Source organism: Pleurodeles waltl, chromosome 4_2 (genome assembly GCF_031143425.1).
Source record: "Pleurodeles waltl isolate 20211129_DDA chromosome 4_2, aPleWal1.hap1.20221129, whole genome shotgun sequence".
Taxonomy (NCBI): Eukaryota; Metazoa; Chordata; class Amphibia; order Caudata; family Salamandridae; genus Pleurodeles; species Pleurodeles waltl.
In genome coordinates, this window is record NC_090443.1 from 327952251 (window position 1) to 327970674 (window position 18424).

Here is an 18424-nt window from a genome sequence, read left to right on the forward strand (position 1 = left end):
GTTAGCTTGTTGTCTCCCTATAGCTTGATCCGATCAGCTTGGAATCTACTTCTTAGTCCTGGCTACAAGAGAGCAGTGCTAGTCTTTCAGGGCTCTTCTCAGGACACATACAGCAGGGCCAGTTCTTTTCTGATCAGGTATGCATGTTCTGAAGTGGAAGCCTTGGGGTGCTACACTAGCATGAGCTAGTGGGTGGGAATGACTCTTGGGCACTATGGGATAAATGTTCTCAGGCCAGCCCTTCCAACTTTATGCAATTTCAAGATGGTAAAAGGTTTCACAACACTCTGCTTGGGCTCTGATGGCTGGAGTGTGTGTGTAATGTACCCCCCCCCCCCCAATGTGCTGAGCCCTTTTTAACTATTTGGGGTAGTTCGCACTTAGGCCTTCATAACTTTTTGTCCACATAAGCTATCCACGCCAAATTTGCATCCTTTTTTTCCCCCCCAACATCCTAGGGATTCTAAAGGTACCCAGAGTTTGTGAGACCAAGAAATTAGTCAAAATTTCATTTTTTTCTGAAAAATTGGAAAAAGGGCTGCAGAAGAAAGTGTGTTTTTGCCCCCTGAAAATGGCACCAATGAAGGGTTTGTGGTGCTAAAATCACCAACTTTCCAGCTTTCAGGAACAGGCAGACTTGAATCAGAAAACTACATTTTTTCAACACAATGTTGGTATTTTACTGGGACATACCCTAATTTTACTACTATTGTGCTTTCAGCCTCCTTCCAGTTAGTGACAGGAATGGGTGAGAAACCAATGCTGGACCCCGGACAGCTAAACATTTCCGAAAAGTAGATAAAATTCTGAATTCAGCAAGGGGTCATTTGTGTAGCTCCTTCAAGGGTTTCCTACAGAAAGTAATAGCTAAAATAAAAACAATATTGAAATTGATGTGGAAAAAAAAAAAGCCATTTCTGTCCACATTTTCTTCTATAACTTTCCAGGTATGGCAGATTTTTGAAAGCAATATTCTGTTACGTCTGCTGGACTCGTCGGTTGCGGGGACATATAGGGCTTGTAGGTTCATCAAGAACCCTAAGTACCCAGAGCCAATAAAGGAGCTGCACCTTGTAATCTGTATAGCAAGTATGCAACAATTCATTTGGTGAAATATAAAAAGTGAAAAAAAGGTATCAAGGACACCTTTGTATTTCCAAAATGGGCACAACATAAGGTGTTCAGAAGCTGTGGTTGTTTGCACATCTCTGAATTCTGGGGTCCCCTTACTAGCATGTGAATTACAAGGCATCAACATCCTTTTTGCAGAATGTCTTACATTTGGAAGGAAAACATTTGGAGAAAGACAAAGGGCAATAACACTTGTTCTATTCTGTGTTTCCCTCCGAAGTCTCCCGATAAAAATGGTACCTCACTTCTGCGGGTAGGCCTAGTGCGCGTGACAGGAAACGAACGCAACATGGACACATCACATTTTTACATTGAACTCCGACGTGCTGTGGATTTTGGCCTCTAGCTCAGCCGGCAACTAGGAAAACATAGCAAACCTGGACATTTACAGGATGGAGGTATCTTGTGGCACTCTCACCAGGCTCTGTTACCCAGAATCCTTTGCAAACCTCAACATTTGACCAAAACAAACTTTGCCCTCACATTTAGATGCTGCAAAGTTCTGGAATCTGAGAGGAGCTACAAACTTCCTTCCACCCAGCATTCTCCCAAGTCTCTCGATAACAATGGCACCTCACTTGTGTGGGTAGTCCTAGTGCCCACTCAGGGAATGCCCCAAAACACAATATGAAAACATCACATCTTCCCAAAGAAAACAGACCTGTTTCTTGCAAAGTTTGCAGCTGTGGATTTTTGCCTCTAGCTCAGCCGGCACCTAGGAAAACCTAGCAAACCTGGACACTTCTGCATTTTTGAAAACTAGAGACCTAGGGGAACCCAGGATGGGGTAACTTGTGGTGCTCTCACCAGGTTCTGTTACCCAGAATCCCTTGTAAACCTCAAAATTTGGCAAACAAAAATACTTTCACGTTTCGGGGATAGAAAGTTCTGGAATCTGAGAGGAGCCACAAATGTCCTTCCACCCAGCATTCCCTCAAGTCTCCTGATAAAAATGGCACCTCACTTGTGTGGATAGGCCTAGTGCCTGTGTCAGGAATAGATCAGACAATGGTCAATGTTCGTCCTTACATGAGGGCAACTGTTGACCCTGGAGTGATCCATTCCTCACGCAGGCACCAGGTACAGGCGCTCAAGTGGGGTAGCGTTTTTATCAGGACAGGTGGTGAAACACTGGGTGGTAGGAATTTTGTGGATCCCATCATATTGTTGTAGTCTGTGTGACAGAAATGCAAGAAAAATAGAGTTTTTATTCAACATTTCACCTTTGCAGTGTATTCTGGGTAAGAAAACTTTGAGGAATTCACACAAGCCACACCTCTGTGGACTACCCAGAGTGTCTAGTTTCCAGAAAGGTCTGGGTTTGGTAAGTTTCCCTATATGGCCGCTGAGCCCAGAATCAAAAACGCAATGGAGCCAAAAGGGAGGAATCCCTCTGTCTCGTGACTCGAAAAGTCTTCTTCGAAGGAAAACAACATGTAACACTCCGAGCCCAACACTAGATGGCAGGATAATGCACAGCATGTGTATCTGCAGCTACACATGCCATCGAATATATATATATATATATATATATATATATATATATATATATAATATGTATGAATGACTTTTATAAGTGGGTGTGTTTTCCCTGGGGGCCGATCGGGGGAGGGGGGGGGGGGGGGGGCAAGTGAAATCTCTGGTTTCTAGTGGGGTTTCAGGAAGGCCTCGTTTGAAAGGGGAGAATCTTGCCTTTCAATCGAGGCCTTCCTGAACGGTGAAGAGGGCCGTTTGGGCCCGTTTTCCCCACTGGAGTAGGAAGCGGCCTTACCTGCTTCTTCCTGCTCCGGTGGGGAAAACAAGTGTGATGTCAGCGTGGCGCGATGATGTTACAAAGGGGCAGGGGGAGACACAGAAGCTCTTCTGTGTCTCCCGATGGGGGGGTGGTCAAATAAAATACATTTTAAAAAAAAATCCTCCCTTGTGACCCGCAACAGGGAGGGTGTGCAAGCGTCGGCCGATGCCCACACCCATGGTGTTAAGGCAATCCTGGTGTCCTCCCACATGTAACACTAGAATCCAGTTTGAGGCAGCAGCTGTACACACAATAAATCCAAAGGCAGACGTCTAGTAGAACAAATCTAGGGGTTTCCAGCGTCCGGACAGTGGATACACAAGAATTGTCTTACCATCTGTTATTTGCCTTTTAAGAGCACCCCCAAGTGTTATATGTAAACCTAGCAGAACGGTCAAGCAGAATTTGATACTCTGTCAAAAAAGGACACTTACAGCACCCACCTTGCACACTCTTCAGGGTTCAGTGGAGTCATCTGTGCACATTAAGGTCAGCCTATTGTTTGCTCCTGGGAGGCATTTCACACTTAGGCAAATGCTTATCTCTGCCTGGGAAAACTTTGAGAGCAAATGCAAATCAGCCTCCATTAATTTCAGACACAGAAGAGCTAACTTTCTGAAAGTTATATTTCCTTATTATTTATTAAAAATCTGACTTCACTATAAAGTTGATTTTAATCTATGAAAACTATTTAAGTTACTTTTCTAGGAAGTCCCATTCCAGAGACACAGTGTTCGGATTTCAATTTGTAATCTGGTTTTCTATATAGGACAGCTAGGCCCGCCACACTAAAAGGTCGCTTTTGGGTGCTAGTCACTGTAGAGCATGTTAACATTAATTGCCTACATGTCCTACTTTTAAATACCATGTACTCTGCCTTGGTGACCACAGGGCATATGTGGGAGTGACTTATTAATATTAAAAAGGGAGGTTTTGACCTGTCAAAAGGATTTTACTTGACACTTCGAACTGCAATTTCTATACTGCTTCAGGCAGGCTACAATGGTAGGCCTAAACCAATGTTTTATACTGTCACTGTAGTAGATGGCAAAACAGGTGCTGCAGTCCAATAGTGGCATTTAAATTCCATGCCCAGGTGAATGTTGTACCATATACTAGGGACTTAGACGTAAGTTAAATATGCCAGTCAGAAGTGGAACAATTTCATTGTGTTGAAAGGAGAAGCACAAGTACTTTACCCCTGGCTAGAAGGGGTAATATGCAAAAGAGTTCTAAAATCAACAATTACTATGGAGTCCAGCAAAAAGTGAAAAATATGGGGTGACCATGCAGAAAAGACTGATGTCATACAAAGGTTTTCTTGTGGTTGAAAGAGGACTGCAAAGACTGTGAAGGAAGGCAAGTTGTCGGAAGGCATCGATATGTGTAGTAACCTCTGAAATGTAGGATCTGCAAGATCCACTTATCTGTGAACCTCTGTGAAAAATGGGTTCAAATCAGAAAAATAGCCAACATATGAGAAAATATGAGCACTATACAGATGACAGTACTGTAAAATGAAGTGTGAGCAGTGGGGTTCTGACAGCTGACGGCATGCTGCAGCATTGGGTTGGACATTCAGCTGAGCTACAGATTTCTTTCCGACTTTGTATAGAACCGTTCTTAACTGCCAAGACGGTATTCCATGAATATGGGGTAAGCAGGACAGAATGGAGACGTAAGAGGAATGCATCTAAATTGTTAATGTCTAGCATGATCGACCTGATAGTAAATATATTCAAAACAGCATATTAATTTACAAAGGATACCAATGCCTGGTGTTACAGCTTCTGTTAGAGGTAACATTTTCTTAGCCATACCCACATTTTTAAGGGGACAATGAGAGAGGGATAACAATGTCAGTTTTATTGCTAATTCTCACTTTATTTTATTTAATTTTTCTGTCCAATAAAAAAATCATAGTTGTCAAGATAGAAAAACAAACCAAACGGTTTAGAAAAAGATCAAATATGCAGTTTTGCTGCACTCTACAGTTTAGAAACAGCAAAATTAGTCAGTCAATCTAAAGGGGTTCAAGCTGAATAAACCATGTGATGCTTACTACCAAACTGAAATGGCTGCCAAATAATAAGTGTATAGAGGAATCGGTTTGTTAATTCATTCCAGTTAAGCATAGAGAGAAAATATGGCCAAAAGTGACCAATATAGCACAGTTTTAGCTTAATAACCCTAACAGAAGTAGGTTTTGTGTGCCCCTGCCACAGAGTGGCGCAAGAAAGTTAGGACCACATGTATGAAGCTTTTTTTCTCGTCGCAAATGGCCCAATTCGCAGAATCAGGCCGTTTGTGACGAGAAAAAAAGCTTTTTCCAATGCTCAAACACAATTTTGCGATTCGGTAGTCACATTACCAAATCGCAAAAAGGGTTTGCGAGTTGCATTTGGGAAGGGGCGTTTCTTTCCTAATTGCGAATCGCAGTCCGATGTATGTTTGTTTTGTGACCGCAAATGCGGTCACAAAACAATCGCAGTTAGCACCAGTTTCAAATTGGTGCTAACCCATTTGCAAAAGGGAAGGGGTCCCCATGGGACCACTTCCCCTTTATGAAAGCGTGCCAAAAAAAAAAAAAAATTCAGAGCAGGCAGTGGCCCCACGGACAACTGCCTGTTCTGAAAAAGGGAAAAGAAAAATTTTCATTTTTGAAATGCATTCCGTTTTCCTTTAAGAAAAACGGTCTGCATTTAAAAAAAGAAAAAAAAAAAACTGCTTTATTTAAAAGCAGTCACAGACATGGTGGTATGCTGACTCATGCAGGCCTCCATCCCTGTGAGTGCCGCCATTCCCAATGGGGTCGCAAATTGCGACCTACCTCATGAATATTCATGAGTTAAGTCATTTGCGACCCCATTGAGAATCGAAACAGTGTAATTGACACTGTGGTACATTAGGTTTTGCGACCCGCAAATTGCGTCTCTTAGCGACTCGCAATTTGCGAGTCGTAAAACCTGATCTTCGTACATGTGGCCCTTAACCTCTTATGTCTGCAAAATCGTGACTGAAGATCACTGGTTCATGAACCCAGGTCCTCCACCAGTTGTGTTATAACAAGCCTGAAGACAGAGATACCAGCTCCCAGAAACTGCAAGTAACGGAGGGTAACTCTCGTAAAAGACACAAGCGATGCAGCACTCATACTACATGATCTAGAGAAACAGAATGAACCATGTCTAAATGTCACATATTGTGTTAGAGGCAAATCATGTTCGGTCTTAGGAAGTCCACCAAAAGTCATGAGACCAATTCTTTGAATACATGAGGTTTTCAGTGTCCTCACTGGATTTTCTTGCTTCCTGTGTTAGCACTCTATGTGCTATTAGTCTTCTGGGAGAAGTAGCAGAGTGGGTCTTTCATCACTCAAGCATCTGTAGAACAAATGGTAAGACGGGAGGAGACAGTGAGAAAGTGAGCAACTCACATTGAAAGTGTACCAAAAAAAGTCCACACAACATCAGCGCACCAAACAATATGTGGTAAGAATACAACTAAATTTATGTCAATCATACTATTTCAGCACAGATTACCATCATGTTGTGAACACTCTAAGGTGGGTCAGCTGCCAAAATAAAAATCTCTTCTCTCTGCAAAAAAATAAATAGCCGCCACTAAAAAAAACGGTCATCAATGACACCAAAATGTTTTCAATGGGTGGGAATCCCACACAGAGAACCTGGCGTCAACTTCGTCCTTGCTGATACCAGATATGGGGTCTACCAAATGCTCTGTGCTTTTGCTTAATTTTTAAAAGGAACCATTGATTTATTCCACTCATAAGGTGGCTCCAGTGTATACTGGCAGCAGAAACAGTATACTTCTTCCACACATTACCAAAACCACAACCATGTGGCAAGCACTAGAAACTGTTCTTTGACTGCTGAAGTGTGTTTCTGACCTCCTTAAACCCCAAAACCACACCTTGCTCCCTCGCTTTTTCAGAAAGTGTATTCCTTTCAGTACTGTATGATATAGCTGCCCATTTATTGAGCATATTATAGCCTTCGGTACAGGATCTTTCATAGATTCACATGCCTCAATATTTTCTTTTGTTAGGCAGAGAGGGAATCTTCATTAATTTGTATTAATACAGCAACATTCTCATGGACTCAAAGAACATTGAAACAGCTTTCTCAAGAATTCATATAACAAGACTCAAATAACATTGATAACAGCCAAATACTATATGCCTTGCCCACCCACCCATCATTATGTGACCTCTGGCTAATGAGGTTGAGAGAGACAGCGCTCTAAACTCCCACACAGGCTACGCTGCAGAGGTTTTGTACTGCAGGTAAGCTGAAGGAATTCCCAGAGCTCTGCTCTTTGCTTCAGAAGTATAATTTCCTTTAATTCTGGTGTTTGTTCCTAGGGAATTCTATCACCTCCGTTTACAGAAGGTGATCCATTTCCTTGGCCAGGGTTGAGCCCTTTGATCCTTCCAAATGTTTGACACCTCTCTGAAAACTAGAGCACTTTTCAAACCTTGCAGATCCAAGCCTGGAGCACCAGGTAGCTCTATTTTGAGGACACAAAAAAAGTCTAGTGTGCCTTCACCGATAAGAACAGCAGGTGGAGAAATTCAAAATATGCGAAACTTCCAAGTATGAGACAATTAATGACAAGTCACTTCGCTTTCTTAAGGAGATGCCACCTGGGGCATATTTATCTAAAAGCACACCTCTTACCAGGCTCAATAAGGTTTGGTCACAGCCTCATCTAAGGCTCACGACCTCCACCCTAAGTCCCTCTGTGCCAGCCCCTAACACACAAACTCCTAGTGTGAATAGCCAACACTCAAAAAGGTCATATCTAAGTGCTCAGTCACTTTGCTATCCTCTTCTCATGCTTCCAAAGACACCACTTTGACTATCAATAATAATTCAGTAGATGAAACCCTTGTTGATAGAGTCAGACAAAGTCCTTGTCAATCAATAAGCAATCTAGGCTGGTGGCTAAATAAACTTTGTCCATGTCAAAGGTGACTTCATGGGTCGGACCGTCGTTGACACCAACACGGACTTGACTCTGTTGACAGTCCTCCTAACGACAACTCTATCAATTACTTCATTACTGATGTAGTAAGCTGGTCTGGTGTATGGTGAATATCTAAGGTATTATCATCTCATACCAGGTCTAGGTATTCCCTTATTAGTGAAGTGTGGGCAGTGTCTAGAAGCAAGGCTCTCTAGAGGTAGCTATGGATGAGCAGCCAAGACTTATCAAGAAGACATGCAAAGCTTATGCAATACCACTGTAGTCACACAGCTCTTACCCACAAAAAGAACCACAATCTGTTGCTGTGATTTAAATTGTGTTTAGAAAGTGTCTGCACCACTTATTTTTGCCTTGAAAAAGCCAATTATCTGGTGTGCGACAAGCAGTATTTCAGTGCTTTTCAATCTGTCCCTTACCTGGAAGGTAGACTCTGCTAGCTTGGAAGTGTGGGTTCTGCCTATCTGTGTCCAAGGAGATTCTGAACAGAGCAGCATTTACCTCCTCCCTCCCACAGGGGCTTGGCTTGGTGATTGGCTCTCTACCGCTCAAGCAACCCGAGCCCACCTATACCACCTGAACTGGGCCTTTAAGTTTGTGGAGGGAACACCCAGACAGCCACCTCGATTTTGTGAGTCCAGCTTTTCCCTGTGCCCTAATACAGCCCAGTGATCAAGAAATCCTAGGAGACTGGTAAGAGCCCCAGACTTTCTGGGATGTCTTGTTATTTGTTAAAAAGTGTTTGTACTGCTACCCGTGCCTGTTTACTGTATGCTTCCTGTGTTTCAGCCAACTTGGCCTTTTTAAACTGCAGTTTTTTTGTTTTTTTTCCCATTACCCGTGGCTGTCTGAAATTTCCCTCGTAGTTTGTAGCAAAAGACTGCATGAAGCCAACCCCCCTCTTTTGTTTAAATAAAAAGGATACATACACCTCAGTGGCTAACCAGAGTGTGTTTAGGAGACTGCTTAATCTGTTTCTGTGATTTAAATTGTGTTTAGAAAGTGTCTGCACCACTTGTTTTTTGCCTTGAAAAAGCCAAATATCTGAGTGCGCAACAAGCAGTATTTCAGTGCTTTTCAATCTGTCCCTTACCTAGAAAGTAGACTCTGCTAACTTTGAAGTGTGGATTCTGCTGGTCTGTTTCCCAGGAGATTCTGAATCGAGCAGCAGTTTCCTCCTCCCTCCCACAGGGGCTTGGGCTTCAGTTAACTTGGCCCTTATATAAGTTTCTATTGGCTATAGCAAATGTTTTTGTGATTGGTTGCTCGGACTAGCATTTCTATAGGCTTAAGAATTAGGGTTAGTGTTGTTATTGGTACCAGAGTTGAGATTCCTATTGGTTAGTGGTTTTAGGGTTACTGTTGTGATAGGTAGTCAGGACTAGGTCTCCCATTGGCTCTAGGTTTTAGGGTTACAAATCGGATTGGTTAGGGTTAGGACTAGGCTTCTATTGATCAGTAGGGATATTTAAGCCTAGGACTCAGGGTGTCTAAGCTAAGGACAGAGAGGACAAGGGCAGTTGCCTGTTCGGGCCTGGCGGGGCCTATGGCCAGAAATGCTGGCCATTTTACCAATTACCAGAAAGGACCTTATTCCCTATACATCCTCCAACATCCAAACACAACATCAGCAAATACATCCAACACATGCACCACAAACAGACCTCATACAGATTGCAATGTCTCATCAACCAGCACAAAACCCCACATACCACATCTATACACATATCCACCACAACTACAAAAGTAAGACAGTCATTCTCAAACCAAACACTACTCTGTCTATTCCCACTAACAGGTCCTGCTATCACCCACACAACTCAAAACCACGTTATATTTTACTTTCAGCCATTCAGATACACACCCCATTTATATAAACCAACAGCACTATCCTCTATTTGCTCCCGCCAGACCACCTTTTATCATAACAATACCTAAACCCAGCCTTCCAACACACCATCCACAAACAACCTCCCCCTCTCTTCACCAGTTACACACAACCATACAATCCTTGAACTGCACTCCACCACACATTACCTCTTCCAGTGAAGAGAACACAAACACCCCTAACCCTTGTCCAGCTCCTCTTACACACTTCAAATACTCTTCTCCAAAACACATCAACACTGCCTGTAGTATTCTAAACCACTCACCAGCACTAACTCACATATACATTCTTCACAGAATACCACATCAATATCTCCTCTCACTATTCCACAAAAACTAAGATACACATCAGCACATCAAAATAACACACTTTCATACTTTCCGTCACACCCACTCCCACCCTCATGACTACCCAAATATTACAAATCCTGACCAATCTTTACTCCTAAATTCACACTCTTCACAAACATCTACCACAAGCACCCCAACACAGCAACATTCATTCACCCACCTCTCATCCATTGCACAATTTAGAGCCTTACATTATGATCCACATGCTACTCCACCACCCTTAACCCATACTCCTTCCACAGTAAACTGATGGAAACAAAATAAACAACATGCCACTCTTAACAACTTTGCATCCCCTTGTCTATTAGACAATAAGGCTACTCTACAAAAAAAAATACACTCCACCAAGTCTACCACCAACTCACACAGACCCAACAACATGCCTCCTAAGCCTGCTGGAAGAGAAACACTATATAGAAAAACAGGACTATTGTGACCCTCATGCAGTTATCACAACTAGCACACCTGCTACAAGCTCAAAATCTACTGCTCATCCTTCTCCAAAACAAAACGACACCGCCACAAACACATTTTCTGAACTGCCTGCTCATAAATGCTCGATCACTCTAAAAAAACAAGCACTACATCTATGACCTGCTCACTGACACACAACCTGACTTACTATTTGTTAACAGAATCATGGTTGGGAGAGGACATGGCCCCATAGTTGCATGAAGCCATTCTTCCAGGCTATCAACCAATCACACAAAACCATATAGGCAAGAGAGGAGGTGGACTAGCTATTATATTCAAATAAGCAATAAATCTCTGTAAAACAGACATTTCCATACAAGGTTGTGAGGCCCTCCACACTAGATGCAACCCTACATCAACTTCCTCCTGTAGCTTTCTCCTCCTTTACAGACCTCCACCTATCAATTCAACATTCCCACACACTTTTGTAGATACAGTCTCAACCTTATAACATTATACTCAAACCTATGCATTTTTGGGGACCTAAACATTTGGTTTGACAAACCCAATATGCCCCATCCAAAAACTAGCACCACTGGCCTAGTTACATTGAACCTACATCAGATTGTACACAATCCCACACACATCGTTGGACACATCCTAGATATAATTTTTGGAAACCCTGAACTAATTACCATTCAAAGCATCACACCATTCACATGGTCAGACCACCATCTGGTAACTTTTCCAACACAAATCAACACACTCTATAGGACCTTACATGCATCTATCGACCATGGAGCAAACTAAATTTTGAAGACTTAGAAACAAAACTAACGGCCAACGCAGAACTAGACACAATTATGTTCCAAAACTTTGCGAGTGGCGACAGGAAGTTTTCGATATCCTAATACCACTCAGAAAAACTAAGCAGGACAAAAGAAAACCAAAACCTTGGAGGACCGAAGAACTTAAAAAGATAAAGCAACAAATCAGAAGGCTGCAACTGACCTGGCACAAAACAAACAACATTCAAGACAAACTTCAGCTACACAAACTTAACAAAATATACAAATCGTCTATCAAAAAAACTAAAAACAAGGTACTACTCAGAATTCTAAATGCTAAATCTGCAACTAAAGAATTTTATAAAATTCTCAATGAATTTCAAAAACCTAAATACATGGAATGAAGTCATCCCACTACTCAAGATTTAACAAACAAACTGGTAACTCATTACACAACCAAGGCAGACACATTGGACTCCTATTTAAAACAGAAGAAAACCATCAGCACCAACCCGTTTCTTCAAATCCCCTTCCAAGAGTAACCCAGCCCAGCCTCTGCATTCTGTCAAACAAAATATCACAAGGTGAATTTATGGATTTGGACAAAACAAGCAGGCCTTCCGGCTGCCCTTTTGATCCTTGTCCAGCACACATCTTCAGGCACATTCTTTTATCTACTTCTGCTGCCGCACCTCGAAGAAGAATCATCAATAACTCTTTAAATACAGGAACTTTTCCTCAAGACCTGAAAAAGGCATATATACGTCTGTAATTAAGGAAAACAAAGCTAGACCCGCATGACCCCCCCCCCCCACCCCCTTCTTGTCAAAACCCTTCCTCACAAAAGTAGGGGTCCTCCAAGGATCAATCAAAGCAACTATGCTTTTCAACATCTACATGATGTCATTACCAGAACTGATCAATGACTTTCAACTCAAAGACTACCACTATGCAGATGTCACACAAAAACTAATCAAATTGGAATCTCCCAAAGGCATTGAAAACTCACAAATCTTCAGTTGCCTCAGAGCCGCTGATCAGTGGATTACTTGGAGCCACCTCAAACTGAATGCTTCCAAAATAGAAATACTCACATGTGGCAACTGGAAAAATTATGACACACTGTGTGCCTGGCCTGGCGATCTGGGACCACCTCCTCAAGTATCCAAGGAAGTTAAAAACCTTGGAATTACCATGGACTCCAAGTTAACAATGAGTGGACAAATTAGCACGATCAAGCTACATTACATTTAAGACTTTGCAACACATCTTCCCCCACCTCAGATTTCCACACAAGGTGCAGGTACTCTCTTTTTTACTATCTAAACTGGATATGCCTGGGCTATTTAGGGTCTCCCTCTTGGGTGGGTCCTCAGATTCGACGTGCAAGACTCGAGCAGGACTCCTCTGCAATGTTTACTTCGATTTCCGGCCTCTGGAACCACAACTGTACTCCACAGGAACCTATAATCTGCAGCTACAGCAACGACTTTGCTCTGCAACATTGTGTCTCCCGCTTCTTCCAGCAACTGCAACATTTCCCCGGCTGTGCATCCTCTGAGAGCAGCGAGTCTTCAGCCTGCACGAGAAGGAAGAAGGAATCTCCCTTGGCGTGAAGGAGTCCACTCCCCTGCATCTGCAGGCACCAACTACAACAACGTCTGGCTGAGTGGATCTGCTCTCCTCCGGACCTGCATGGATTCTGCATCACAGGTGATGATCTGGACTGGTTCCCCTTCGTCCTCTCTGCCAGATGTCCAACTTGGGAGAAGGTAAGCCCTTGCCTCTCCTTACAGGACAGTGCCCCTGTGCACCGCAACTCTTGCAGCTACCAAGGCTTGTTTGCTGCTGCTCCAAGGGATCTTCAGACTCCATGTAGCCCTTGCCCCAGCACTTCTTCCTGCAAAGCATAGTCTCCTTCCTGCTGCTCCAGCGACGTGGGACTCCTCTTCAGTTGTGCTGAGTGGGCCTCACTGAGAATGTTGAACCTACAGCCAGTGTGTTGCCTATGGGGCCGCCTCCTCTTGCACCTTTCCCGACTGCTGAGGGTCACCCAGGACTCCCCTTGTTGGGTCGAGTCCCCTGGACCTTGCTGGTCCTCTTCAGCCTTGCAAAACCTTCTCAGACCCTTGTATTTGCAAAGACTTGTTGGTGGTTTTCCAGCACCACTGACAGACTGCATCAAGACTGCCGATGTGGAACATCACTTGCATCACTTCTGGAACTCCTCTTCTGCACTGCTGACTTTCTTAATCCACCATCGACCTGGTCCTGCATACACAGAAGGGTGGGTAGTGGCTTCTGCCACAGTCAGACACTCCAACTCGAACTGGACTTGGTCCCCTTCCTTTGCAGGTCCTCTTCTGACAGGATCCACCGTGGGTTTCTTCCAGTCATGTCTGTGTCTTGCACAGTCTTTTTCCAAAGTACTTCTGTTCGGTTTGGGGAAAACCAGGTACTTACCTTTTCTCTCCTGGTTGCTGGGGGCACCCTGGTACTTGGGGTTCCTAGTTCCTCCAGCGCCCCTCTACTGATTCCACTTCCTTGGGTGAGGGGATGCCTTTCACATTCCACTTTTTTAGTATATGGTTTGGCCCGCCCCAGGGCCCTCACTATTTGCTATTGTTTTTACCAATGCCTATTGCTTTCTATGCTTTTTCCTGATTATTAATGTATATAGAATAGCGAGTCTACTTACCTCCAGTTGGGGTATTGCCGATTCAGTATTTTAGTGTTTGTATTATCATAATAAAGTACCTTTATTTTTGTAACACTGCTGGTTCTTTCATGAGTTTAAGTGCTGTGTGACTATTGCAGCATTGCATAAGCTTTACACGTCTCCAAGATAAGTCCTGGCTGCTCATCCAGAGCTACCTGTAGAGAGCTCAGACTTCCTAGACACTGCCTACAGTTCACTATTAGGGGATGCCTGGTATAAGGTGATAACACCAGAGGTGCTCACCACACACCAGGCCCGCTTTCTACATGCCCTCCAAGTGATTAATGAAAAGAAATGTAAAAACAAGGAGTTGGAGTGGTTTATGCAGCCTTCTCGACTGCGTTTGATAAAGTGGATCGGGTCTTTCTGTGGAGAGAGCTTGCTAACCTGGGTATGCCGAGCACCCTATCAGATTTAGTTATTGCGCTACATACGTCCACCAGGTGCAGAGTATTATTAGGTGGTGATAGAGGCCTGTCTGTAGCAATATCTATTTTGAATGGATTAAAACAAGGGTGGCTTTTAGCTCCGTTACTTTTTTTTTGTTTATATATTCAGATCTTCCTACTCCTTTATCTCAGAGGGAGGGCTTTAAATCTGTAATTTGCCTATTAAATGCAGATGTTATAATAATCCTGGACCTTACCCTGAAAGGATTAAATAATCATCTTCAGACACTGACAGTGCACAGATGCCCATTTGCTAAAGATTAACATCTCAAAAAGCAAAATTATGTGCTTCCATGGGAAAAGGAAACCAAAATATTGTAACTTTCAAAGGTCCCTGCAGGCACAAAAGCTAGAAATCGTGAGTTCATATACCTTCCTGCGGAAGATAATGTGTGGGAATCTTAGCAATAAGGCCCATATGGAAAATAATGTGTGTAAAGCAAGTTCCCAAGAAAGAGGTTTAGGGGCTTAATACAGGGAGACAGAGGAGGCACTTTTTGCATCTTTTAGTGGTCTATTGGACAAAATTTCCAGCGCCTCGCCTTTATGGTCTGGAACTGATTGACATTTCGAAATGGGGCTTTTTGAACTCAATGGAAGGCAGAATCCTTAGAAAGCTCACCTCTATTAACACTGCTACCTCAGTGGCAGTCCTAAGGTTGGAGACAGGCCTAAGAAGTGCATTTGCCCAGGGTCTGGCAGGGGTGGTACGCGGGGTTGCATGCCTTGAAAGGAGCGAGGAAGACACATTAGGGTCCCTGTCAGAAAAATAAATCTGGGCTGATAATAACCGAATGTTTACTAACTACAGAAACTTCTCTTACGCCTTAGAGATACTAGAGTTAGATCGTAATTGGGTATTTGCTCTAACACCGCTGCAACTAAAAGCCAGTCTAAAACAGGCTATGTGGTCCCTAAGTTTTCAAGTGGATAAGGAAGTGTGTCTGAAAAAGAGAGGCTTTCAGAACATAGTAGACTCCATTTTAGTTAACAAAAAGTGCAACCCTACATGTATTATTTATTTTTCCTGCACTTTCACTATTTCAACGCAAATGTTTGAGACCCATCTGCCTCCAGTTGCCATTCTCTTGGCCTTGGAGTTACTACAGTCATTTTATGCACTTCCTAACAAAATGTTTTGTTTAAGGATTTTCAACTTGAAGTGTTTTCGAAAATTTTTATTAAGTGCAATGAATTTGAGTTTACTGACTTTTAAACTTTTATATGTGTAATGTTTGAAGGGAGGCTATTTACCCATTGCTTTTCTTATGTTGATCTCTTTGAGAATTCCTCAACATAAATAAAAATAAACCTGAATCTGAACTTGGAAAACTACAATTACAGGTAAGTAACTTACGTTCTTATTCTTGCCCATGCCCATCTGAAGCGCTGGTTATTAGTGCCCGGCAGCTTTATGCTTCCTGCCAGCAGCTGTGCACTAGAAATTGCATCTGGCATCTATAGTTGTCCACACCCATAATATCACTTTCAGCAACTTGCCATGCACAGCCTGCAAAGGTGGGGAGCGGGGGGGGGGGAGAAAGAGTGGTGAAGTTCATGCAATGACATACCTTGAGTTATAGAACCTGCTTCTCAGCTTAGGGCAGCCCTCAACTGTGGGAGAGAACAGAACATCTACCCCTTCTTTTCCCTCGCCTTGTGAGTTGTAGAAGGTGAATTTTCAGTACTATTTTGAAGTCTAACAGAGACAGGGTAACATGGATGTCTATAGGAAAGTGCCCTCTTTCTTGGCATGGTTACCCCCATTTTCTGCCTGTTGTCAGTGTGCTTGACTGTGTTCACTGGGATCCTGCTAACCAGGACCCCAGTGATTATGCTCTCTCCTCTAAATTTGGTTGCTACTAACCTTTTCTTCCCGCAATTGGCATACTGGTCCCCCAGGTAAGTCCCTAGTATATGGGACCGCGGTACCCAGGGCACTGGGGTTTCAGGGGATCCCTATGGGCTTCAGCAGTCATTCTGCCACCCATAGGGAGCCCATGCAAAGGGTTCTAAAGGCCTGTCATTGCAGCCTGCGTGAAACGGGTACATGCACCCATTTTCACCACAGGTCACTATAAATCACCCCAATGGTAGGCCCTCTCAGCCCAGAGGGCAGGGTGAAGGTACCTGTGTGTGGGGCACCCCTGCACTAGCAGAGGTGCCCCCACAAACTCCAGATCCATTTTCCTGGACTTTATGAGTGCAGGGTCACCATTTTACATGTGTAGCTATGTCCAGCTACATAACTCCGAACCTTGGCACGTTTGGTATCAAACATGTTGGAATCATACCCCAATACTGTTGCAAGTATTGGAAGTACATAGAGGACCCTCAGTATTGCTACACCCAGTCTTACAGGGTTTTCTGGGCAGCCCAGCTGCTGCCACCCCTCAGACAGGTTTCTGCCCTCCTGCTGCTTGATCCGATCAAGCCCAGGAAGGCAGAACAAAGGATTTCCTTTGGGAGAGGGAGGTAACAACATCTCCCTTTGGAAATAGGTGTGACTGGCTTGGGAGAGGTAGCCTCCCCAAGCCACTGGTTTGCTTTGAAGGGCACATTTGGTTCCCTCTGTGAATAAACCAGTCCACACCGGTTCAGGGAACCCCACACCCTGCTCTGGCGTGAAACAGGATAATGGAAAGGGGAGTAACCACTCCCCTGCCCATCACCACCCCAGGGGTGGTGCCCAGAGCTCCTCCAGAGGGTCCATGGGTTCTGCCATCTTGGTTCTAAGGTTGGCAGAGAACACTGGGAGAATGAGTGGCCAGGCCAGGCAGGTGACTTTAGAGCCCCCTCTTGATAGGTGCTTACCTGGTTAGGCGACCAATCCCCCTTTCAGGGCTACTTAGAGTCTCTCTATGGGGTGGGTCCTCAGATTCGGCTTGCAAGATTCCAGCAGGGCTCCTCTGCAACCTCTGCTTCGAATTCTGGCCTCCAGAACTGCGACTGAAACCTCCAGGACCCAACAAGCTGCTTCCAAGAAGAAAAGGACTCTTCTGCAACATTGTTTCCAGGGTTCCTGCCAGCTTTGTAACAATTTCCTCGCTGTGCATCCTCAGAAGACTGCAACTCTTCAGCCTGCACAAGAAGAAGGACTCTACCTTGGAGTGAAGGAGTCACTCCCCTGGAACTGCAGGCACTTATGATAAGTGACGACTGGCTGCGTGGATCCCCTCTTCTGCTGAGCTGCGTGGATCCTGCATCACAGGTGGTGGTCCAGAGTAGTCATCTTGGTCCTCTCTGCCATCTGTCCAACTTTGGTGGAGGTAAGCCTTTGCCTTCTCACGCAGGACTGCGACTCCTGTGTCCCGTCTTGTGGGTGCTGCCTCTGCGCCTGTGGACTCTCTGCAACACTGAGCGTCCCCTGTGCTTCCCCCTCCTGGGTTGAGTCCTCCTGTGCCTTGCTGGCCCTGGCAGCACCTCTTTTCCACTAACCACGAGTTTGCCTTTGCCAAGGCTTGTTGGTGGAATTCCTGCACAGACACCCGTCTGCAATTTTCCTTCCAGCGTGGGGCTTCATCTGCATCCATCAGGAATTCTTCTCCGTTTCCAGGGCTGCAGTGCTGACCTGTTCTTCATCACTGTCGACCAACTCCTGCATCCACAGCTGGGTGGGTAGCACCTCCTACTCCTCCTGGACTCCACTGTGACTCTTGGACTTGGTCCTCTCTCCCCACAGGTCTTCTTTCTTCAGGAATCCACTGCTGGTTTTCTTGCAGTCTTCTCTTGGTGACTTATTTTTCTGCTTTCCCTCCTTTTGGGTGATTTAGGGAAAATCCATTGTTTTACACCTGCATTCCCGGTCGCTGGGGAGTACTGTGTTACTTACCTTTGTGGTTTTCTAATATCCCACAGCTCCCCCCTACACATTTTACTTACC

The 18424-nt window shown here is 44.2% G+C and overlaps 1 protein-coding gene across 1 annotated transcript in view; it reads right to left on the reverse strand.

The window, feature by feature from the left end:
• Positions 1-4785: 4785 nt before the first annotated feature.
• The window catches only part of LOC138292618 (putative nuclease HARBI1), a 39152-nt gene continuing 25513 nt past the window's right edge, over positions 4786-18424 (reverse strand). Inside the window, exon 3 of the mRNA XM_069231322.1 lies at positions 4786-6309. Coding sequence (XP_069087423.1) covers positions 6302-6309 — 8 coding nt within the window. The 3' untranslated portion in view covers positions 4786-6301. The remainder of the gene's footprint in view (positions 6310-18424) is intronic.